The sequence below is a fragment of the Terrapene carolina genome, unplaced genomic scaffold, assembly GCF_002925995.2.
Source record: "Terrapene carolina triunguis isolate 2854851 unplaced genomic scaffold, T_m_triunguis-2.0 Scaffold180, whole genome shotgun sequence".
NCBI lineage: Eukaryota > Metazoa > Chordata > Testudines > Emydidae > Terrapene > Terrapene triunguis.
The window spans coordinates 8,755,921-8,780,304 of record NW_020664531.1 but is presented as its reverse complement, the minus strand read 5'-3'; the positions used below and the strand labels follow the sequence as shown (position 1 = coordinate 8,780,304).

General features: G+C 40.1%; 1 protein-coding gene across 1 annotated transcript in view; it reads left to right on the top strand.

Moving 5' to 3' along the window:
- The window catches only part of LOC113407030 (aromatic-L-amino-acid decarboxylase-like), a 78,598-nt gene extending 55,445 nt beyond the window's left edge, over positions 1-23,153 (top strand). The window contains exons 9-13 of the mRNA XM_026654113.1: positions 579-655; positions 5,650-5,669; positions 7,980-8,078; positions 16,315-16,416; positions 22,944-23,153. Of these exons, the coding sequence (XP_026509898.1) occupies positions 579-655; positions 5,650-5,669; positions 7,980-8,078; positions 16,315-16,416; positions 22,944-23,153 (508 nt within the window). The remainder of the gene's footprint in view (positions 1-578; positions 656-5,649; positions 5,670-7,979; positions 8,079-16,314; positions 16,417-22,943) is intronic.
- Positions 23,154-24,384: the final 1,231 nt, after the last annotated feature.

Genomic DNA, 24,384 nt, shown 5'->3' with positions numbered 1-24,384 from the left:
GTTATATCGTGGTAGATGTGTACTTATTATTACTAATCAATATGATGTAGCTTCTTCCCTTTAGAAGAAAAAAATACTTGCCTTTGAAAGTTATTCGGGCTACACTGCCCACTAGTTTTACACTCCATGGAGCTTGTCTTTCAGAGATCATTACATTATATCAAGCTTTCAAAGCCATGGTACCTCTGACAATGCAATTGCTTCAACATATAGCTGGAAATCTTGCATTCACCACTAATTTTACTGTTGTCTTAACTAGCTCACATGTTCTGGTGTGAGTGCCTGTTTTCCCTGTGGAAGGACTTTGGGTGTGTTTGTTTCCTGTCTGTTTTTTAAATATGCAGTAAGAGTTCAATGCTGCAAACCCTAACTTCAGGGCTTCATGTGATCAGTGACAATGTAGAAAATAAAGGTTTGCAGGATTGGACCCTAAATAAGGAATAAGCAGTACATTGGAAATATGTGACTGAAACCGATTTTCCTTATCTGATTTCCTTATCTAATCACCTATTAATTGTCTTTTGTCTTAGGTGAGACAATGCTGTGATAATCTAATCCATATTGGTCTTTTTGTGCAGGGTGAAGAAGAGATCAGACTTAACAAATGCCTTTAAATTAGATCCTCTTTACCTGCAGCACTGCCATCAGGAATCTGGTAATTTTGCATTTAAATAAGATCTTTGTTTTATCCACACTTTTTTTTATTGTAAAACTCAGTGAAAGGTTAGGGATAAAACTTTTAAAATAATCTAAATCTCAATTTCAAAAGTGACTAGGATCAGATTTTCAAATATATTTAGGTGCCTATAGAGGCAGGTAAGTGCCTAGTCAGATTTTCAAAAGTGCCTAAACGGAGTTAAGCACTTAATCCCTATTTAAATCATTCAACATTTTTAAATAAAAAATGTTCACAACTTTCTGTTCTGCAAAATAATTCATTATTTTGCTTTTTTGCCCAATCCAGGATGAAAGCAAAATTTCAAAATATATGAGTTTCCCACAGGACAGAAATTCTGATTTTTGACCAGCTCTAGCCGCAAGCCCACATAAATTAATAATCTGTTTAAAAATAAAGTGTTTTAACTTGTGTTTACGCAGCTCATTCCATTCACAGGAATGAGGGCTCTGTACAGAGAGATCTATCTCCTGTTTATTTGTGGTTTTCCAGAAAGAAAACTTGTATAATAATCTAAAAAATTCTGTATATATTTGAAGTTTAAGTATTGTGAGGCACTTTTTTTTAACAATATAGTGAGAAAAGATAGTGATTGATATGTAATGCAGGGCTTCGTAGAGTGACAAGATAGTAGCTGCATTCTCCAAGGATGCAGAAGTAAATGAAGTAAATTTTATCTAATATGAAGGTGGTTGATGGAAAACAATTTTATGAAGCTGCATCATGATAATACCAGAATACTTGCAGCAAGACACACACACCCCTTTATATGGAGTCTCATTTATTGAGTCTCTTACAGCATATCAATCAAACTGTTCTTTTGTCCGTCCAGTCCAGCCCTTGCTCCCCTTGACTCAGGAATCACAGAGCACTCCTTCAGTGTCTGCCCTGATAACTCAGGCTGGCTGCTGTCCTGGATTAGCTTCTTCAAACTGGCCCCTTTCCGCTTCGTCCTTTACTCCCAGGTAGGGCCATTTGCATCTCTGGAAGCTTCTCTTTTATCTCCAGGCCTGGACTGATTTAACCACATGATCTACCTGTCATGTGGCTCCACTAATTTTCCCCACTTGGGGAGGAATGCTGAATGAGGCACAGGTGGGGCTGGCCCCATTACACCTTAAAGGGCCAGTCATCCTGTGACAGAGGATAAAGTGAGGCCTACAAATCTTGTGCAGACCAGGTGTCTTTGTAAAATGCCAGTGAAGACCTTGCAGCTCTTAGGCCATGCATAGGGTATCTTCATGGGTCAATGTTGCTCTTGACACATATCCAGTAATTGCAGAATGGCTTCTGTCCCATCACCAGCTGCCCACCTCCCACCCCCACAATTGGTTAGAACTGTGCAAGGCAGTTACGGTTGTGCAAGGTACCACTGACTAATGGTACAAGTTGCATAGTAACGTTCCCTGCCCTGGAATGGGAACTTACTCTGTAGTATGGCTGTTCTCCTGACTCCTTCCATTTCTGTTGAATGTGACCCCTTCAGCCACAAGGACATGAGTCTCTGGGTAGCAACCACGAAGGTGCTAGGGACAACTGCACAAACTGACTGGTGCTATCATAGCTGTTGCCTTTCCCTTCTGTGTATCCCGCCTTCCCCATGTAATTAGGCCTATTTTATCTCTGCACTGTGTAAGGAAAGGGGAGCACATTTTTCAGAGTGAAATTGCTACATTATGAGGAGTTTGCCCTTGTTAGACACAGTTTAAAATAAGTAATTTAATTTAATTATATTTTTCAGTTGCACATTTAACAATTACATCTATCAAAAATAGGGCCCTTCACTTGTCCATTATAGTGCTGTGTGGTTTGTATCTTCAAATTACTAGGGGGACAGTGTATTACCTGTTATATGAAATAATGCAATGTTAGTTTTCTTGTTGCATCAACATTAGGCTTTGGCACCAGGTCCTGGGATTTTCCAACCCCAAACCCAACAAACATCTCATTCTAATTTAGATGAGGTAATTCCAGGAGATAGAGAACAATGTAACCTTTTCTACCCCAGTAACTTTTTTAAAGACTTGGGTACTAAATGTAGGGGAATTTCCTAATTCCTGGCTATGTGGGCTGACTCTGATTTTAATACAATGCAAATGTGAAACAAAGCAATAATCAGGAAATTGCACAAGCTGTGGCGATGAGGTTTGTCCTCTCTGGCTAAAATTTCCAAGAAATATGCTTTATTAGAACAATGTTTTTATTACAAGAAATATAAATGACTATGACTACACATAGGCACTGAGAGTTACCTACCTTATGTGAAAATCTGCTTTCTTTTTAAAAAAAAGTAAACTGAATATTAGCTGTCATGAAAATTGTGAAATTGGCAGCACTGGAATCTGAGGTCTTCTAGTCTCACCAGGTAGAGTGACAGCAGGAGAAATGCAAGCCCTGCTTAACACTGCCCACCAAAGTGTTTCCTACTTGACCTGGATGTTCCATCTAAGGGTGGGGGCAGTTCAGTCTTTATGCCTTTTTCTCACCTTAATGCCAACAAAACTACCAACTGCGGTGGTATTTTTTTTTTTTTTTTTTTTGATCTGGACATAGTAACTCAACAGAATATTCCACGTAGGTCCTCAGATCTCAGACATCATCTCTTGGTCATTACCAACCTGATCCAGATTTGAACCTGCAGTTTAGGTGACTAATTGCTCAGTGTCCCATCCTTATTTGCCAGCCCTTTCCCAGAAATAAGAGCCACATTTTTCAAATTCAGGTGCCTAAAGTGGAGCTGTTAAAATCATATTTAGGCCCCTAAATAGAAGTGGCATGATTTTCAAAGCTGCTGAGCAGCCAGAGGCTGATGCCCCCTTTGACTTCAATGGGATTTATAGGAGCTCAGCACTTCTGAAAATCAAGCTACTTTTATTTAGATGCCTAATTATGGGTTTAAGTGCCTCACTGTGTTCACACCAGTTGGAAAATTTCAGCCATGGCTCACAAGGAAAACAAGGTGACGCTTTAAACGTCATTCATCTATCGCTCAGGAATATAAATGATTGGCAAAAAAATATGAATCTGTGTGCAATTACTCTTAATAACCCTGTAGGAATTACATGCACTTCAAAGAGGAAAGTCTTTATTTTGTCAGTAATTATAATTGTGTGTGATTTGCTTCCTCACACCAGGGGAATTGTACTAGCCTGCCTGGCAACCGAAGGAATAGGTTAGATCCTAATGGCAGTGTTAGAAGGAAATAGCTTTATGCTCTATTGTGAATACCACATGTGCTACCACAATTCAAATCCTCCTGATTAAATACAGATGAAATAATAAGGCATATAATCACTAGAACAAGGACTGAATCATTGATTGCTTTCTACTTCACAGCTTATGAAAGGGGTTACTAGTAGATCGTTAGACACTGCCCCTTACATCAACATACAATTAGTTTCCCATCACCAGTTGCCTTACTCTTTGCTACCCGCCTTGCAACTGTTAAATTAAAATAGCCATTGAGATGTAAAAGGAAAAGAGTGTTATCAAATTGCCTTGTTATTCATCTGAGACACAAATGGTCTTCCACTAGGTCAATGGGCGGAGTGTACTAGTGCTGAAGGGGCCAAAACAGGGATGAGAGCCCCATTGTCCTAGGCACTATACAAACATCTAGTAAAGAGACAGTCATTGCCCTAAAGAGTTTACAATCTTGATCATTACAAGAAGCAAGAAGTTAATAAAGCAAACAAATATGGGGAGGAAGGAAGAGTTAGTAATAATAGGAGTATTTTTTCACATAGTCTAGCCCTGTACACAGTGTAGATTGCCACTGCATTGGAACATGCCTATGGTCTACCAGGCAACCAGGACTTCACTGAAAATGTTTCCTTTTCCCATAAATATAAATGTTAGGAAACATAGACATGGCACGTGACTAGTTTAAAAAGTGCATGTAATACAATAGCATATTGTACTTTTTCATTGGGGGTCTCAATTTAGGCAAGCACTTAGGTACATGCTTAAGTGTCTCTGAAATCAGTGGAACTGACATATGCTTAAAGCTAAGCACTTACCTAAGTGCATTGCTCAATAGGGATAGACTTAAACACATGCTTTAGTACGTTCCTGAAGCAGAGGCTGGGACTGAGAGGCAGAAGATATGGGTTTTGTTCCTGTCGCTCTTCCTGACTCACTGCATGACCGCGAGCTAGTCATTTTACAACTTTATGCCTCACCTTCCCCTAAGCTAAAGATCAATTTAATTAACTGATTCCTAAAAAAATAAGCACAGCTTGCACCCTAGGTGCTTGAACAAAATAGGGCTATTAATACTGTGCCTACCTCACAGGGCTATTTTGTGTGTGTGTGGCTTTGTCAGTGTTTATAAAGGGCTTTTAATACCTTGAATGAAAAGCAGAAGTGAAGAGCAAAGCATTGTTGTCCAAGTATAACTGATGAGCAGTTATTTAGAATTCTCAATGACTTGTCTTACAGACTTAAGTACTAACAATAAGTGTGAATGAGCAACTTGGTGTGATCAACAGCATAAAATCCTTCTTGAAAATATTTCCAGTTCCCCAAAATGAAGACTATGGCAGTTTTATGACAAAGATCCTGTGATGAATTGGTGACCTGTTACTACTCTTTCTCCAGATTCTACTTTGAGGCAGTGAATTTCTGTTTCAAGTCAAATTACTGAAAGGTGTTTTATTCGATACTTCCCAGACAAGTGTCTCCTTATAACAGGAAGATAAATAGGGTGTTTGGCATGTCATCATTCACATGATCCCAAATATAACAGAAAGGAGAGCCTCATTTCTCCTTTTGAAATCTGTTTGGTTAATTCTGCCAATTGAGGAGTACTCTGTGTCCTCAATTGCCATTGTACTCAACACCGCTGAGAACCTCGCAGCATCATGGCCAAGTGTATGGTGGCAATGAAATATAAAAATATTTCATATCATTTAGCAGACTGTTTTTTGCTATCATAGTAAATAGATTTAAGTATTTTTTTCTTTAATTTACAGGGCTTGTTACAGATTACAGGGTAAGTACAGTGTCCTCAGTAATAATAACAACATTGATTTATACATAGTAACTTTTCTAAAAATATGTTCTTCTTTTAATAGTCACTATAGTAACTCAGACTTAGCTTTTTATTTTATTTTTTTCTGTGAAAGAGGCTCAACTTGCTGTTCCCTTGATAATTCTCTAAACCAGGAAAATCTAAAACTCCAGTCCCTATTTTTAAACCTTTTGTTTAAAAGGATGCGATGGTACAGATTTATACCAATTAACAACAAGGGGTAAACAATGCAAGCCAAAACAGGGAAATAACTAATTAAAGAATATTTAGATGAATTGGATGTATTCAGGTCAGCAGGGCCAGATGAAATTCATTCTCAGGTACCTAATGAACTAGCTGAAGCAATCTCAGAACAGTTAGCAATTATCTTTGAGAACTACCGAAGGACAGGTGAGGTTCCAGAAGAGTGGAGAAGGGTAAACATAGTACCTATCTTTAAAAAGGAGAACAAAGAAGGAATTATAGACCAGTCAACCTAACTTCAATACCTGAAAAGTTACTGGAACAAATGATTAAACAATCAATTTGTAAGCACCTAGAGGACATTAGGATTGTAAAGAATAGCGAGCATGGATGTGTCAAAAACAAATCATCCCAAACCAACCTAATTTCCATCTTTTGACACAGTCCCATATGACATTCTCACAAGCAAAATAGGGAATTGTGGTCTAGATGAAATTACTATAAGGTGGGTGCACAACTGGTTGAAAGACCATACTCAAAGAATAGTTATCAATGGTTGCTGTCAAACTGGGAGGGTGTATCTAGGGACATCCCACAGAGGTCAGCCATAGGTTCAGCACTAGTCAATATTGTCATTAACGAGTTGGATAATGGAGTGGAGAGGTTTATAAAATCTCCCGATGACACCAGGCTGGGAGGTGTTGAAAACACTTTGCAGGACAGGATTAGAACTCAAAACAACCTTGACAAATTGGAGAATTTGTCTGAATTCAACAAGATTAAATTCAATAAAGACAAGTGCAATGTACTTCACTTAGGAAGGAAAAATCAAATGCGCAACTACAAAAATGGGGAATAACTAGGTAGGTGTTAGTGCCGCTGAAAAGGATCTGGAGGTTATAGTGGATCACAAATTGAATATGAGTCAGCAATGCGATGCAGCTGTGAAAAAGGCTAATGTCATTCTGGGATGTATTAAGAGGATTCTCATATGTAAGATAGTACTTTACTCGGCACTGGTGAGGCCTCAGCTGGAGTGCTGTGTCCAGTTCTAGGCACCACACTTTAGGAAAGATGTGGACAAAATGGAGAGTGCAGGGAAGAGTAACAAAAATGATAAAAGAGTTAGAAAACCTGACCTATGCGGAAAGGTTAAAAAGACTAGGCATGTTTATTCTTGAGAAAAGAAGACCTAGGGGGGACCTGATAGCAGTCTTCAAATATGTTAAGGGCTGTTATAGAGAGCATGGTGATGAATTGTTCTCCATGTCCACTGAAGGTAGGACAACAAGTAATGCACTTAACCTGCAGCAAGGGAGATTTAGGTTAGATATTAGTAAAAAACTTTCTAACGATAAGGGTAGTTAAGCACTGGAATAGGCTTCCAAGAGAGGCTGTGGAATCCCCATCACTGGAGTTTAAGAACAGGTGGACAAACACCTGTTAAGGATGGTCTAGGTTTACTTGGTCCTGCCACAGCGCAGACAGCTGGACATGATGGCTTCTCAAGCACCTTCCAGCCCTACAGTGCTATGATTCTGTGTCTGACTGATAGCTCTAGGCTTGGCCAACAGAAGGAATCTTCCTGAAGATATTTTCTTCAGAGCATAGTGCATAATAGGTTATTTTAAAAACTAATTATAAATGTATTTTCTCCTAAAATGAAAATCTTTCTATTTCTTAAAACTTTATTTTAAAAAAAAATTCTTTATATGGACCCTTCATGGTAAGTTTATGTCTATGTGCCCTATCTCACAAGGTGCTGAGCTCCTTGTGTAGACTTTAGTGGGAGTTTTGGGTGCAAGAGCAATATGTGCTTTGTCTCATGATCACTATCTTCTGACACCTCCTCTCCTTTCCACTTTTGCATTTTAAACAGTTAGGTGTTGACTGTGCCAGTGTATTTGCCAGTACCAGAATAATCTTTCATGATTTGACCTATCTCTTAAGTTATTATACAGGGAGCCTCTGGAAGCTTGAACTATGGTCTGTGCCAAAACTGGGTGTATAAATTGCGCTGTACCTGGAACAATGTCTTCTGACATGGAGACCCTTCCTTCTCAAATGCATTACTCCTTCTGCTTGCAGCACTGGCAGATCCCTCTCGGCCGAAGGTTTCGTTCCCTGAAAATGTGGTTTGTGTTTAGAATGTATGGAGTCAAGGGACTACAGGAGTACATCCGTAAGGTGACCTTCTTTTACTTTATGGGAAAATTTGTGTTGGAGATGGGGAGAGAAGAGGGGCTTAATAAGAATCCACATCTGTGTGCCTTCTGCATATGTACACCTGCATGCATAAACAAAGCTTGTTGCACAGCTCAGTTCATGCAAGGGCCTGCCTTTCACCCTATGTCCTATCATGGCAGTTATGATCATTGGGGTCACAGCCATTGATCATCTTATGGTACAGTCTTGGGAGGCTGAGAGTTTTAGATGCCACATTAGTGGCATCATTCAAAACAAAGCCAAGACTTTTCATTGATGCTTAGTTGTTGTATGTATTTATTATGTATTTATTATTTTATTATGTTATATGTATTTATTATACATTAGGGTCAGGATTAGGGTGTTAGGATTTGTGTATGCGCCCATGATTTACCGGGCATGTTACCTAGTTTGACTGAAGCTAGTTTCAGGTGTTTCCTGCATGGAAGTGCCTTCAGGATATGGTTGCCTGCAGATTACAATTTATCCTTATTATGATTAAGTACTGGGGACATTCCTGCTTTGGTTACAGGGTAGTTTGTCATCACCGTAAATGCATGCGCTATTGTGCTGTATGGTGTACATACTTCTGTTGTAAATATAAAGTAAAACTGCAAAATACCTTTTATGTTTCCAAACTCAAGAGAAACTTCTGGCAAAGATAAAAATACAGGGCCAGATCCTGCAGTTACACTAGCTGAGGTTCTGGTCCAAAGTCTACAGCAGTAGAGATTTATATTTAATTAGCTATCTAACCTCTGATCCTGCCTGTTCTTGGTGGGAGTGGGTGTAGACACAGATGTGCCAAACTCTCCCAGGGACACATACTTCTTAACAAAAGTAGGACTAGTACCACAGTTTTCTTCCTTAAGAACCTTATGCGGACTAGCTAGTGGGAAGAGGAAGATGTTGCCCCATCATCTGCCTAAAATGCCTAGAGAGCTTCTCCCAGCGTTGGATGCCACTACTGTAGCAGATGAAAGATAAATGGAAGTTTTATGCTTTTTGTTTTGCTTTGGTTTTTATTTTCTTCTGCATAGATACCTTGTAATTTCTGTTTGGCTCCATGGACAACAATCTAAATGGGATTTTGATCCTTATTATGTTCTGGAGAAACATATTTTGGGGGCAACAATGACATTGGCTTTTTATCACCTCTGATACAATCCAAAAGTGAAATTTTGGATCTCCTGTCTTTCTCTTACTGAAGTGAAAATGGGCTCACGGTTTGTTATACCTCAGCCATTATTGGAGCTTTCACTGCATCGGTTTTTTAGGTCAGGTTTTGCAGATGGCAATTAATTCAATTTACTGGCAAGGTTTTAAATAGCACTAAATCTCATATTCTTCTGGTGGCAGAGTTGAAGTCCTCACGTTGATTACATGTACTTTATTGGATTAGTGTTAATACCTTATTAGTAACATTCAAGAAACTTGCCTGGCCTTTCTCTCTTCTCCCAAACATTTCCCTGTGTGCTCAGAGAGCAAATACTTGCCTTTTTAGAGTCCCATAGACACCTTTTGAAGGCAGAGTTTTCCCATAATGTCTGGAAATGCATCACTTTTGTAAAGCTATTGACTTCAGTGGAGATGAACCAGGGATGAATGTGGCTCTTCATGTTTCTGAATAGACTTTTTTCCTGGTTTCTAATTTAACTTAATCCTAATGTTTTAGATTAGGCCTTTTCAGACGTGCTGGGGCGGGAGGGCAGGGGGTGTAATGTTATTTCCTTGAGCACTAGAAAGAGCTGTGGGATATAGTTCTCCAAAAAAACAACAACCCACACATGGCCAAATTATGACCTCACACGTCACACTTGTGACTTCAGTAGCGTTACATGGGTATAATTGAGAGTAGAATTTTGCTTACTGAACACGTAAGTGGAGTGATTAATTTAGACTCGATTTCTTCCATTTGGAATGAACGATGGCTCATCACATTCTCTGGCTTTCATTGCTTCTCTAAAAAAGTCTCCTTTGTTTCTCTCAGTGGAACTGCAAGGGCAAGGATTGGTTGAGCTTTGGTTGTTTAGTAATCTAGATGACAAGATTGGTCTTTTAGATCAGTTGCCTTCTGTGAGATTGCAAACATTGCAATATTGTTACAAACTGTACCAATGCCCACCAACAGCAGTTATAATGTGTTCCATACCTCCCTTCCCCATTTCCCTCCCCTCCTCTTTCCAGAAACCATTCTTTATTCCCAAAGATACTGTGATGAATTTCCTTTTGGTGGTTGTAGTAATAAGGAATGTTATAAACTCTGATAATGGATTATATTGCAAAGCTGTAAACAGTTTCCCAAATGAAAAAACTCTTGAAATTTAATCTCACTTTCCCACCCCTCATCAGTCTTTAAGGATTTGTATAATTCCAGGCCTTGGGAAGTTCTTTCCATTTAAACATACGGTAACATCTCAAAAATAATAGTTTTCATACTTCCAGTGCTGGTCAAGGCAATCCTTCTAAAAAGAACAGCCAGTACTAGCTTGTAGGTTACACTTGGTGTTTCATTTGATTTGTGCCACAAGATGATCCCTGAAGTTGCCAGAACTATTTCTCAATCAGCATTTAAAGAGACAAGAATTAGTTTTTGAGTTTGCTACACTTGGTCACATAGTGCAGTGAAACAAGACATGAATAAATCCTGCAGTCCTCTGTGGGTAGATCTACACTGCAAAGAAAAACCTGCAGTGCCGAGTCTCAGAGCCTGGGTCAATTCACTCCGGGAGCTGAGGCTGCAGGGCTAAAAATGGCAGCTAAAACCCACCCTGTTTGGGGTGGAGCCTGGGCTGTGAAACCCAGCAAAGGGGGAGGGTTTCAGAGACCAGGCTCCAGCCTGAGTGGGAATGTGTATGTTGCTATTTTTAGCCCTGCTGCCTGAGCCCCATGAGCCAGAGGCAGTCGACCTGGCCTCTGAGACTCAGTGCCATGGGATTTTCTTTGCAGGGTGGACATACTCTGTGGACGTGCTTGTGTTGAGATAGGCAGCTAAGGAACAAAATATTCCTGGGATAGGAGCATGGGTGACTTTGGTTTAATTATAGCATCATGTTTTGCTTCTAAAATCTTTCAGTTTATACTCCTCATCATTTACAAAATGGAATATCAACACACTGCAATGTAAAGAGTTTAAAGAGGGTGTATTGGGGTGAGGAGGAAATCACCGCCAAGAATTTTTTGGGGAGAAAATTGTGTGTTTTGGAAGTAAATTCCAAGATGTGGAGAGGACATCAGGAGGGCAACAGCAAATAGCACAGGAGAATGAATAAGAGCACTCAGGATTGCCCTGTAATCAATTGAAATGTGAGACTCAAAGCAGAAATGTGTCCATTTTTAAACCACTTGAGAGTAAGCTAATGCTGTGTTGCTGTAAGTCATGTAAAGTGGTCATGAGCCAGCAGAGAAACTTAGCTTTCTGTCCTGTCTGTAATATCTGTTCCATAGGTATATTTTTAAAAGTCATTTTTTACCTGTGATCCCCTGGATGTTCTGATTCATTTGTTCAAATACATCCCCAATAGCTTCAAAAGAAATTGGACTGAACATACTTTTTACAATAAACAGTTCTTCTGTTCTTCACCAATGATAGGGGACTGAATTCTGCTTAAAACTAGCAGCAGAGCTTACGGACCAGCTGGAAGGGCATAGAGAGTACATTGGTCTTCTCTGTCTGCAGCTATACCACCTCAGGTGGTGATCTTTCCAGTCCGATTTTCATAAGCTAAGCAGGCTTGGGCTGGGTCAGTAATTAGATGTGAGAACTCGGAGGGAAACCTCATGTGCTATGTAAAGTGCTATTGGTGATTCAGTAGATGGCACCCTTCCCAGTACTGAACCCTTGCTCAAGCATGCTCTTATGGGTCACCGTGCTTTTTGGAAATGCCATCTTTTGCATGAGTGATAAAACCATTTGTTAACGATCTTGTGGTATTTTTTCCCCACAAAATTAAGGGTTTAACCGTGGTATCCTGCCCAAATTCCAGTTCAGAGGAAAAAACAGTCCTTGCTCCAAAAATTTACAACTCAAATTGGACAACCAGGACAGATACTGCATTGGGGTGTGATTGAGTGCTTCCCTTCACAAAGGTGCATGCAAACCTCACAGCCCAGAAAAAAAGGAGTATATGAGGGCAGGAGGGGATAGTGGGTAAGACACCTTTTGGGTCCTCTTGATTCCAGACTGCTGCAGGGTCCACTCAGCCTTTGGAGGGCAGCTGATAGGATTTAGTAATGCTTGTGTACACACAAACTTACATAGCATCTCTTGTATGCATGTTCATCTCTTCCTAGCCTCCTGCAACTTTCTCCTCTCAGTCTTCTCTGAATCTCATCTTGCAGCCTTCCCAGGCCATCCAGAATATTACTTCCAAAATCACCCTTCTCTCCTGTCATTTGGACCAGGTCACTTCCCACTTCAGATACCATCACTAGTATTGTCTTTGTGTTCAAATTCTATACAATTCTGCCCCCTCTTTTGTCTGTGCTTTTCACACGCTGCAGCTTGTCTACTGCTGCTTCCCCCATTCTCAACTTGAGGCCACCTTCTTCAGTCTCCCCTCTATGCTTGCAACAGTCTCCCTTTTGTCCCCCAAACAACAACCCTCTTTTTCATTAAAATCCCTCCTTAAACACGCCCACACTCCTGTGAAGCCTTTCAATGAAAATTCATTTAATTAAAACAAACAAAAAAAAAGGCACTACAAGATTACATCTTCATCAGTCATCTGGGGTGTGATTTTGGCTATGGGTCCATACATAAACCAGAAGCACTGGAACCATGCAGGGAATAATTTCCCAGGCTGGTTTATGAAGCACCATCTTTCAAGCTCTGGTGTAATGGGTGTGCTGGGGCTGGGCTGAAGACAACAAGAGGTGCAGATGAAACTAACATACAGTGTTCAAATGCCTTTACAGCAGGTGTTTGCAAATTTTAAACTTTGTGGACCAAATCTTAATAAAAAGAGTGCCTTGCGAGCCTGCCTCTCTCCCAGTCATGATCTCATAAACTGTCTCCCTTCACCATTCACAATGACACAGACCACCTCTTCTCCCATTCACAATCACATGGACCAGCCCCCATTTTTATTTTTATTTTGCAGTCCCAGAACATGCCACTTCCATATCCCTGGTAAGGACAGCAGTTGCTTAGCAGGAAAATGTTAGGAAAATACTTTTAGCTGCTTTTAATGAAATTTAGCAGCGTGAAATAAAAAGACAACCTGTATCAAGAGGCAGGCCAGCCAGCTAGCAGCAAGGGCTCTTCAGATCACCATTATGTGGCCCATGCACCACAGTCTGAGAACCTATGCTCTAAAGGAACTGTACAATCTCAGTGGAAGGACAGGATCATAAACAGTAACAACTACAGGGCTTTTTGTATTTAAAAAATGAAATCAAATTTTAAACATTAAAATAATATTAGGAGCATGGTAGGACTATGGCTTCAAAATGGAAGAAATTTGGAGGTAAGGCATTTCTCTCCTTCAATAACTGCTCCATTTGTATCTCAACATAGCAGGAATCTAAGAACAGTATGTGATCTTCCCTCCCTGGTGAGTGTGCCCTCAGTTCAACAGGCAGGGCTTCATTCTCACAATTTTCATATATTGCTCATAGGATTGAGATCTCTAAATCCTGGTATCCTGTTGTGAATTATCTTAATTCTGCTGCAGTACCTAGGTACAACAGTTTGAATTGCAAATGGAGAGAGAGGCCTACACTCCAAAATCCCTTTGGTCTTGTGGATTTTAAGCTTCAAATCTCAATAATGTTCAACTCTTTTGTATTTACTGCAGTATGGATTATTAGCACTGCAGCGGTCTTTGTGAAAGTAATCATGAGCAATTCTTCCTGGTTCAGCAATGCCGGCCTTTGGCAGCTGTGATTAACTTAATTGTATAGCATGCTGAAACTTTTGGGAAATAAATAAACTGTAGTCTCTCCTTTTCCGTTGTGTAAAACCCAAAGCACTTGGCGCCCCCCAGCGTCTTTACTGATTACTGCTGTTATTAAAGTTCTCCCTCAGCTATACACATTTCTACTTCATCTTTTCTTTTTTCCTTTACTTCTCTTTCTTCTTCCTTCTTTTTTTTTTTTTTTTGCTTTGTGCTTATTTTCTTTAAGAGATTTTATTTTTATTGTCTAGCAAACATTTTAGTGCAAAACTGGACAGAGATGTCATCCAGAAAAATGTAATAATAACTATTTGGGGTTTTCTGTACAAACTACTTACAATGAGCTAAATCCAGAACACTTTACCAAGTTTTTATTCAGTTCTTACTTAGACAAAATGCCTATTATGTTCAGTGAGAACTTTGTCCAAGGACTGAGTAAAAAAGTAAAGGTTTCAAGATTTTGCCCACTACGTTTAATTATATCACATCTAACTAAAGCACATACAACCCAGAACAGGTGAATTTCTGTCCCCATTAAAGTCAAGAGGATTTTGTATAGTGTACATGTACAGGGCCCATGTGCCCTGATGGACACCCTATTCCATGGATTTTATGGAGTGTAATTTGGGCTACAGACATAGAATATATGGTTATATCAGGGTACAGAATGTATGTTACAGTACAAGATATAATGTACATATATTTATATACTACTTGTATCTTTCACAGTCATGAACCCAGTATTGTTTATATTTGGTTGTATCCATATGCCTCAGACAAGATTGAGGTCTTACTGTTTTAGAAGACTTGATTCCTGGCCAGAACAGCATCCAGTCTAATTTAAGCCAAGATGGAACAAATGAATGCAATAAACAGTAGGGAGGAAGTGGTAACAGCAATAAGAACAGCTGATTCCATAAGCTATCAGTGTGCATAATCTGAAAGTTCTAAATTAGACAAGGTTTTTCTATTTTAAGAAACAAACATCAGAAAGCTATAATTAAGATTGCAAGATGTCTTTCACTGTAATTTCTGTTTTTACTGGTTCATGACTTTTGGAAAATCTCCTTATAAGCTGAAACATTCCACGTTTAACTTCAGCCCAAAGCAATATTTTTGTTTGATGTTTTCCTTGAACTTTGAAAAACGAAGTGTGGAAGACAAAAATACACATGATTATTTTGTGGAATGATACTTAAAAAAAAAATTATGGCAGTTCGAAACCCGTTCCTCCACATGTGCCTAACCATTCTCAGTGAGGAGTAGTCATGGTGTGCAAAAAAATTGTAACTCCAATGGTTTGATTTTCAAAGGTGCTGAGCACCTGTAGGTCCATTGATTACAGTGGGATGGAAGGGGGAATTGGGTGAGGGAACCACTCTTTGAGTAGAACAGGCAGAACCAGGACACCTATTCTTTTACTGTCAAATGCTGCTGCTGCTCCATCTACTGGCAGAAAAACTAGGAGTACATATAACTCCCTAATGAGGTTCTGACCACCTCTCCTCTTCTTTCAGATTCCCATACCTAATGATTCCTCACTTGAAAGATGAACTGGGAAGGCCAACAGGGAGCTATGCTCCCACATACTACCCCTTATTTAACCTCTGCTCCTTAGGCTGCTAAATATATACTTAGAGCATGCATAATATCAGCGATGGTGTTGCTTGAAGAACCTTCATTTTGACATTTCCTGAATTCTGTGTGTTTTCAGTTTGCAACCTTAATACAAATTTTTGAAGTGTATGTGTGTGTGTAATTTGGGGGGAAATTAATGTTAAGACATTGCTTGGATGTTAAGACTTCCCAGATCATTACTGATCTACATACTGGTATTTTTCTTGATATGTCTGATTTCTAAAATAAACTGCAACTTCTTCACACACACACACACACACACACACACTCACTCTGTACTTGGCAGCACTGGGGATGAGGGAGCATTTCAATCCCATTTTAGTTCAGGATAAAAGAAAAAGTTGTTACTTGGAATCACTATTATTTATTATTATTATGACCCCATAAATTGGGATGATATTTTACAATGGTGTCTAGATACTACTGTGACAAGCACATTAGAAATGCCTTAATAGATACAGTGGGCCAGAAGTGCCAGACATGTAGGAAGATCTCTGACCTATAAAGTCTCTAAAAGTTATGAACAAGATGTAAATTAATATGAATAGACAGAGTGTTAGCATGTGGTTTCTAGAAGTTTTTGTAAAGGGTTGAGGGGCAGAATGTGTAAACAGATTGGCAAATGTTATCTTTTGATTAATCTGATTGATACAATATAGACTTTGCTTTCTTTCTCTCTCTAGCATGTAAAACTGTCACATGAATTTGAAAACTTGGTACTTCAGGATAAACGATTTGAGATCTGTGCTGAGGTCACACTGGGACTGGTGTGCTTCCGACTAAAGGTAAAATAGCAATGGCTTCTAATGTTCCCTCTTGTTTTTTGAAGGTATTGATAGAATATATTACACTGGATTAAATATTGTTATAGCTAACTTATTTATTTATTTATTTTAAATTGTAGAAAACTCTTGATACACACTCTACATAAACCAAAGAGGATCAAAGAAGCAATCTTGAGCCAGATTCTCTTTTTTAGCATAAGATTAAATTTAAAGAAATCCTAGCACGTTACGGTTTGGAAATGCACAGTTAAAAGGCACCCGAACAACCATAACACTGCCCTGTATTGACACTATGCAATAGCCATATGATTAAAGCATTTTAGGATTTAGATTAAACTGTTTTTTAAAACCCATGTTTGTTCAGAGTGTCATTATAGAGCCTTGTTAAGATTGTTTAGGTGCCAAAACTGTGGTTTCCCATACCTGAATATGATAGGATTTCTTTTCAGTTTAAGCTTAACTCTGAATTTATAATACTTGTTTTGGGGAGAATTACAACATCCCTGTAATGTGTTTTGTTTTAATCTTAAATTATTGAATGTACTGTTAACCTTAGTGCCATCTTAATATGTGGAGGGCAGGAGTATTCTGGGAGCTTCTTTTAGTGTGGGGTGTTTTTAATTATTAAAATGTCAGTCATGAACACTAAACCAGAAACCCAAGAAAGTTACCATATGTTATTTCTTATAATTTGAAGATGAGAACCATCAACAATAAATCTTTTTTTTTTTAACTTTTAGAGCCAGATTTACTAGTATGCTGGGTAACTCTGGAGCAGTACAAAGCAACCAGTGTGCATTGACCAGTAAATTAGGCTTATAGTTGCCTTGCATCACCAGATTGGCACATATGAGTCGAGATAGATTGGTGAACTTGGCCCTTAATTTGCAATTGTCTTAGTTATTCAGGATACAGGATATATTTTTTAAAACCTTTACAATATATAATTTAATTTGGCAAATAACATTCCAGAATATGAAAGCAGAATTCTATTATTATAATTGAAAGAAAAAGTGAATACTATCTATAAAATCCTGGAAGCGGACTGGACCACATTGGGACAAGATGTGGGTGACAGCATAGAGGAATATTACTGAGAGAAGAGGGTTCTCTGGTGGTGTTTGGAGTAGGGGAAAGTGTCAGGGTGTGAATGTGAGAATATAGGGGATACAGGAGGATCCAATGGCAATGTCAAGGGTAGAGGGGGAAAAAACAGGGAGACATGCATGAGACATAGGTGGGAATAGGCAAGGGAGTCCTGTGTTGAGGAGAATAGAGCTGTGCACAGGCAGAGGCCTAGGCTGGGGAGCTAGTGTCAAGACATCCACACTTGAAAGACTCCCAGTGGCCCTTCTTTTTTGGCTCCTCTGAGTACCATAGCAGTACTATAGGGGCAGTCCATTAAATCAGAGACATCTCTCAGGGACTGGTCTCCTTCCCCACACCTTATGTCCCACCACGGGCCCACCTGTTTGCATAGCACCAGTCTCTCTAATGTAACCCTCATCCCCACATACAGCCATAATTTCCCCAGGGCCATGTACATGTCTGTTTCCCTCTCCCCCTCACACGTAGTTCACTCTCCAGACATCATAAAGCAGTACTGTGGAGAGCCAAGAAGAGGAAGAAGTGGCCATGACATGGAAGTAAGTGAAGCTGTTAGGAGAACAGGAGGAGAATGTGAGGAGGTAGATCAGAGGGAAGCAGGGGTTCTGGGGTAGGGAAGGGGGCTGTGTTAGGGAGACAGTGCTACCTCAGTGCTAGTGCACAGTGGAGTGGAGACAGCAGTGCCTTGGGCAGCCTTTCAAGCACAGATATTCTAAGCCAGCATGGAGCCCTGGAACCTTTAAGGGGCAAGGACAGCTGGGGACAATTTATCTACCAATGAGAACTCTTGCTGCATGAGTCCCATCTCTCTCATACCACTGACTCATTAATACCAATGCAATTGTAGCATGGAAATTAGATGTGGAGGAAGGCGGATGATTTGCTGTTAACTCTGACATCAGAGTAACCAGAGCTGTTGACCAGAATCTGTTTGTACCCTATATAATTAGCTACAACAATTGTTAATAACTTAGCATAATTACAACCTAATTTATCCAAATGTAGCCTATGCACAGTGAATTTTAACTATATGTAAAGTTTAAAGAGTCTGCATTGTTCTGTTAATATCGTTCAGAACAAAAAAAGTCTGACTGAGTGCTAAGTTTCTTAAAGGGCCTAATTTAAATTATTATTTATAAACCAATTAACAGATTTACTTATAAACACTCAAAATTCATTCTGTACTCAGTGTAAATGCTGTACATCTGCTGTACAAAGTAAATGCTGTACACTGGGGAGGGTACACAGTATTCTTCATACGTCATAAAAAAGGCTGAATCCCTGTTTCAAATGCAAAACTCAATTCAGTGTTAACTAATTATGGAGCTGGAGCTGGCACCTTAATGAGCTGAACTGGAACACTGAATATGAACAACACAGAGATTCCTTCTTAAGCACCTAAGTGTGCTTTTAACTTTTCTTAATACTAACAAGCAAATCCAGCTTCTTTTGATGACATGATGTTATTTTTCAGACATTCCTTTCTTGGTTGTTCAATTGTCCCAGTTACCTGGGGTTTGATGCAACTGGTTGAGGAATCAAGATGAATGCCTAACAATGAGGGTTTCAGTAAAGGCTGGACTGAGCGAGGGTAGTAAAGTAGTTTCTTTTGTGCCTGTGCTGTCAATAAAAAAGGATCCCCTGCTGGTAGAACAGATGCAACATGTATTGTGGAGTTTTTCTGATTAGCAAAGGCTTGTTAACAGTTCTGAATATTTTTTTCTTCCTAATAATAAGTTTTTCAATAGCTCCATGGAAGGTTTTGAGGCATAGGGCTTGTGGAAGTTATTGCTGACATGAAAAATATTTTTAGACCTATTTTCTCACATGGAATAAGCAGACAGAGATTTTTGTAGGTCCGGTGACAGCTGTTAGTGCTCTATCTGTACTTTCAAGGAGCATTCCTGGTGAAATGGAGCATGGCAACACATGAATTGTCACATTTGATCAGACCAATGGTCCATTTAAGTCCAGTCTTCTGTCTCTGATGCCTCAAAGGAAGGTGTAAGACCCTCATAATGGACAATTATGAAATAGTGGGCAGATGCTGGATGTCTTGGGCACTTTTCAGAATAAAGTCTTGGCTCTAGCAATGCTAGATTCTTTAGCAACCTGGAGGCAGCAAGGCCTTCAAGCCCTCCTCCTTTTTGGATTTTATCACTTTTGCACAAATTTTTGTATGCAGCGCTGCCCACCCTTGTCTCTGTGGCTTTACTCGCTTTCTGAATCATTCTTTCAAAATCAAGTTTTATGTTTATCAAATTCCCAGTAAAATCCCCTTTAAATCTAATGTACCTGTAGCTCTACTGTATTGCTTGTAAAGGGGGATTGGGGTGATAGTGCAGCATACCTAGAAAGAAAACTTGATGCAATATCTAGAGATAGTGAAAAGGTTAATTTTTCCCCTTTTATTTTTGATTAAGCAAGACAATGAAAAAAGTTTAATTAAAACTCTTTAATCTGTGCATTTTTTCCTTTCACACTGTTGAACAGATGCACTAATAATGCCTAGCTATCATATGGTAGATCGCTCTCCAAAGGCCAAAGAAAAAATCTGGGGGCTAATGTGTCAATGGGTTAATTTTTGGTTCCCTTGTCATGACTGCAGATGAATATGAGAAAAGTTGGTCATTTCTCTGAGGGGCAGGAAGAACAATGTCTTATTAAAACTGACATGCTCGATCAGTGCTGGCTACTTGCCTCCCAAAGCTCTGGGAGGGGACTAGTCCTCACTAACTTCAATTTGATGTGACACCAGAGTGTCAAAGCAACCCCTAAGTGCTTCTGTGGGAATATAAGAGAAAAAAAGATGTGCACAGCTATTTTTCCAGAGAGCAGTAACTTAACATGAGATAACGGAGACCTAAATGCTAATGCTGTGCTGTTGAACTACATGTTTAATATAGAGGGAAAGGATCATCGATTTTATGATGGATTATCATCCAGAACAAAGAGATGTATATTTCACTGTCACAATTGATGTGCCCAGGACAGAAAGCTCACCAACACAAAATTCAGTGTGTTGTTTGTTGTCATTGTGAACAGTAGTGAGAGCATAGTTCAAGTTTCATCATGGTTTTCTACAGAGATAAGGGCCAGGCGTCAGACTTCCTCAAAGTACAGGGTAAATTGCATACATCATTTTGATTTGGGACCATCTCTATTGTAACATGAACAAAAAGGGTGTGTGGAAGAAGACGTTTCCCACTTGTGACAGTAGGGAAACTGTCAATTACCTTCAGTATGTTTTTTTTCCATAAGGGCAAGATTAGTTAGGCTTGCCACTGTGTATAGTACTGAAAGAGCAATAGCATGTGTTCTAAAGGGGAGGTTTTCAAAAGCACCTAAGGGAGTTAGGATCACAGGTCATATTGGGCTTGTGTTCCTAAATTTTTTAGGTACTATTGCAAATCTGCCCCTGAAAGCTTCATTTCTGAATTGCTTGATGCAGTGTTCTGACACCAGCAATCCATGCCTCCCGTGTAAACCTGTTTCACCTACAGTACTTACCGGGCAGTATGACAGAAGCAACTGAGGAGTTGCTGCATAACCTCAGACGTATCTGTGCAAAACAACTGTCAACACTTAAGGTCAACAAAGGCTACCCTGAAAAAGTACTCCAAAATGGTTCGCAAGGCTCAGGATGTAACTCCCAACCTGCTGGTATAAGAGTTAGGTACATTCCCCTAAAAGGGCGTAATAAAAAAGACTTAGAAAAGTATGCATTTTGGGTCTTATCCTGCAGTGCTAATACAGTAAAAGCAGGACTGGGTCCCTTTGGATAGTTTGTGCATGTTTTTTTAAAAGATTAATTTAAAACAATTTATTTCTCTTTGGAAAAATCTGTTTCAGTCCCAAACCTTAACTGATAAACATGGCCCTTTCAAATGTTTACCTGGGGGAATGACTAATACGACTCTAGCTGAGTCCAAGTGGGGGTTCAGGCCTCTCAAAAGCACTGCTTGGAACATTAGGAGTTGGAACTGGCACCACACTGGTCACTCTCAAAAATAAAATCCTACCACTCAGCAATGGAGAGTACAGAAGGCATTTCAAGGTGCCACTGCAATGGAAGGAAGCATAATCTAATGATTCATGCATGGGAGACTCCTTCTGTGACCTTCAGCGAGTCATTTTAACCTCTCGGCCTCAGTTTCCCCATCTATGGAAAAGGGATACAACCTACCTGACAGTGGGGAGAATTAATTTATTCATGTTTCTAAAAAACTCTAATGCCTGATAACTTAATCTGTATAATAAGATTCCAGCATTGTCATCTGTCTTTGTGTCACTCTGAAGCCTAGAATGTCTACAGAGTCATTTGACATGATGGAAACAGCTACAAGCATGGTTGAGGGCTTTATGTTTAGAATATCACCAGGATGAATCATGACAGGAGTACATTGTCTCTTACTGTCCAACTTTTAAGTTCTCAGCCATTTTGACTTTACAAAATACAGCTGTGCAGTGTACAGCTACTGTAAAGTATGCAATGTAATGTATCTATACCATGCCAAGAGTCCTAGACCATTGTGATGTCAAAGAAAACTCAGTCACCACCCTTACTCTACAGCTAATTTGCATTTCATTGTGTGAAGACTACACAGATGGTGGATTACTTGGCCCAACTGCCACATCCATTCGACACAAAATACCCCAAACACACCTAGGCCCTCGCTGCAACATACCCCTTATCCACCACTCTCACAAATCATCATGAAATCATCAGCACCATGTACACACTCTCCTGCCTCCACTCATATTTCCTATAAAACCATAAACTTGGGTGGCAAAGCTGCAGGTCATCACTAGTAGGTATTATATGGAGGAACAAGTTCTCTAACAATGCAGACTTTTTTTTACTGTTTCTGCTACTATAAGCGAAATTCATTCCTTGACTTTAAGCCTTGCATGAATTTGACTTAACCCCCTCACCCACCCCAGTCCTTTCTATCTTTCTATTCAAACATGTCTTCAATGGGAGTTGTACTTGAATAAAAGCTGAAGGATTTAGTTCACAAATATTAATATTTCATTGCAAAACTTTTCCCTAATTGTCTTTGATTAGCTCTTAAAATACTAGAAAGGCAGTTAAAATAATGAACATTTGTATATAAAGTTGCAGATATTGATGACCCCTGCTCCCCCCAAAGTTGTCTGGCATCAGAAATGCCCTAGACCACTGCTTCTCAACCATTTGGGGTCCATGATTCACACAATGACTGAAAAATTATCCTATGACCCACTGTATTCCCACAAAGTTTGGGTGGCAAAGGATTGATGAATTTGGGTCATGGGAAGAAATAATGGGTGCAGACTAGTGCTGGTATTATAGTTAGGTAGACAGTGCTGGTTGGTGGGACCAAGAGGTAACAAACCGGCATTTATAGTTCATGTTTATTGGTTTACAATTATTTCAGGGCTCCAATGAACTGAATGAGGCACTTCTTAAAAGCATAAATGATGCCAGGAAGATCCATCTGGTTCCATGTCACCTGAGAGAGAAGTTTGTGCTACGTTTTGCCATTTGTTCCCGCACAGTGGAGTCTGTCCATATCCAATTTGCCTGGAAGCACATCTCAAAGCTAGCAACTGGCCTTCTGAAAGCACAGGACAAGCAGCAGCAGTGAGGAATGGGGGTGGGGTAAGGAGTGTTCATTGATTTTCTCCATGCTGCCAAGTTTTCTTTAGTGGGAGGGGGAATTATGAGGGGGGAAATGTAGCTATTGATATTATATGGCCCAGCACTACACTACACTAGCAAAATTACTGTCAGCAAATTGTGTTGTAACATGGTCTCCTGATTGCATTATACCATGATTATGGCCCTGTAAAAATCAGGGCTGTAAGGCGTTCTATAAATGGTTTTAACGCTGTTTGTTCTTGCCTATGTAGACAGGACCAAATTACCTTATTATAACACAGTTGGAGCACTATCCGGGTCTATTTGTTACCATGGTAGTTTTGCAAGTGGCCCTTGAAGACATCTGCTTTCCTAGGTGGCAGAGCCAGTGGTAAGAAAGGAATTAGAGGAACTCTAATAGCTCCTAATGTAACAATTTTCTATATAGATTCCTCTACCTTCCCTTAAAAAGGGTTAGCTTTGGAGGCAGCCATCCTCTTAAAATGCAATGTTCTGCATATTGCTAATTCTATTTGCCCACATAGGTACAGTAACTCCTCACTTAACGTTGTAGTTATGTTCCTGAAAAATGCGACTTTAAGCGAAACAATGTTAAGCGAATCCAATTTCCCCATAAGAATTAATATAAATGGGGGGGTTAGGTTCCAGGGAAATTTTTTTCACCAGACAAAAGACTATTTTTTTTATATATATATATATATATATATATATATACACACACACACACACACACACTATAAGTTTTAAACAAACAATTTAATACTGGTACACAGTGATGATGATTGTGAAGCTTGGTTGAGGTGGAGGCAGGGCTGGCTCCAGGCACCAGCCCACCAAGCTTGTGCTTGGGGTGGCACCTGGAGGGGGGCGGCGCGGCGCTCCGGCCGCCGGGGAGAGCGGTGCCAGGGCCAGGCTCGCCGCCCTCCCCCCCCGGCGCCCTCCCGGCTGGGGCTCGCCGCCCTCTCGCCGCCCTGCCCCCTGCGCTCTGGCCGCCGGGGGGAGAGCGGAGCCCCAGCCGGGGCTCGCCGCCCTCCTCCCAGGGCTCCGGCCGCCCTCCCCCCGGCTGCCGGGGGGAGAGCGGAGCCCCCGCCGGGGCTCGCCGCCCTCCCCCCCCCGCTGGGGGGCGGGGCGGCCGGAGGCTTTTTTGCCTGGGGCGGCAAAAAAGCCAGAGCCGGCCCTGGGTGGAGGAGTTAGAGGGTGGGATATTTTCCAGGGAA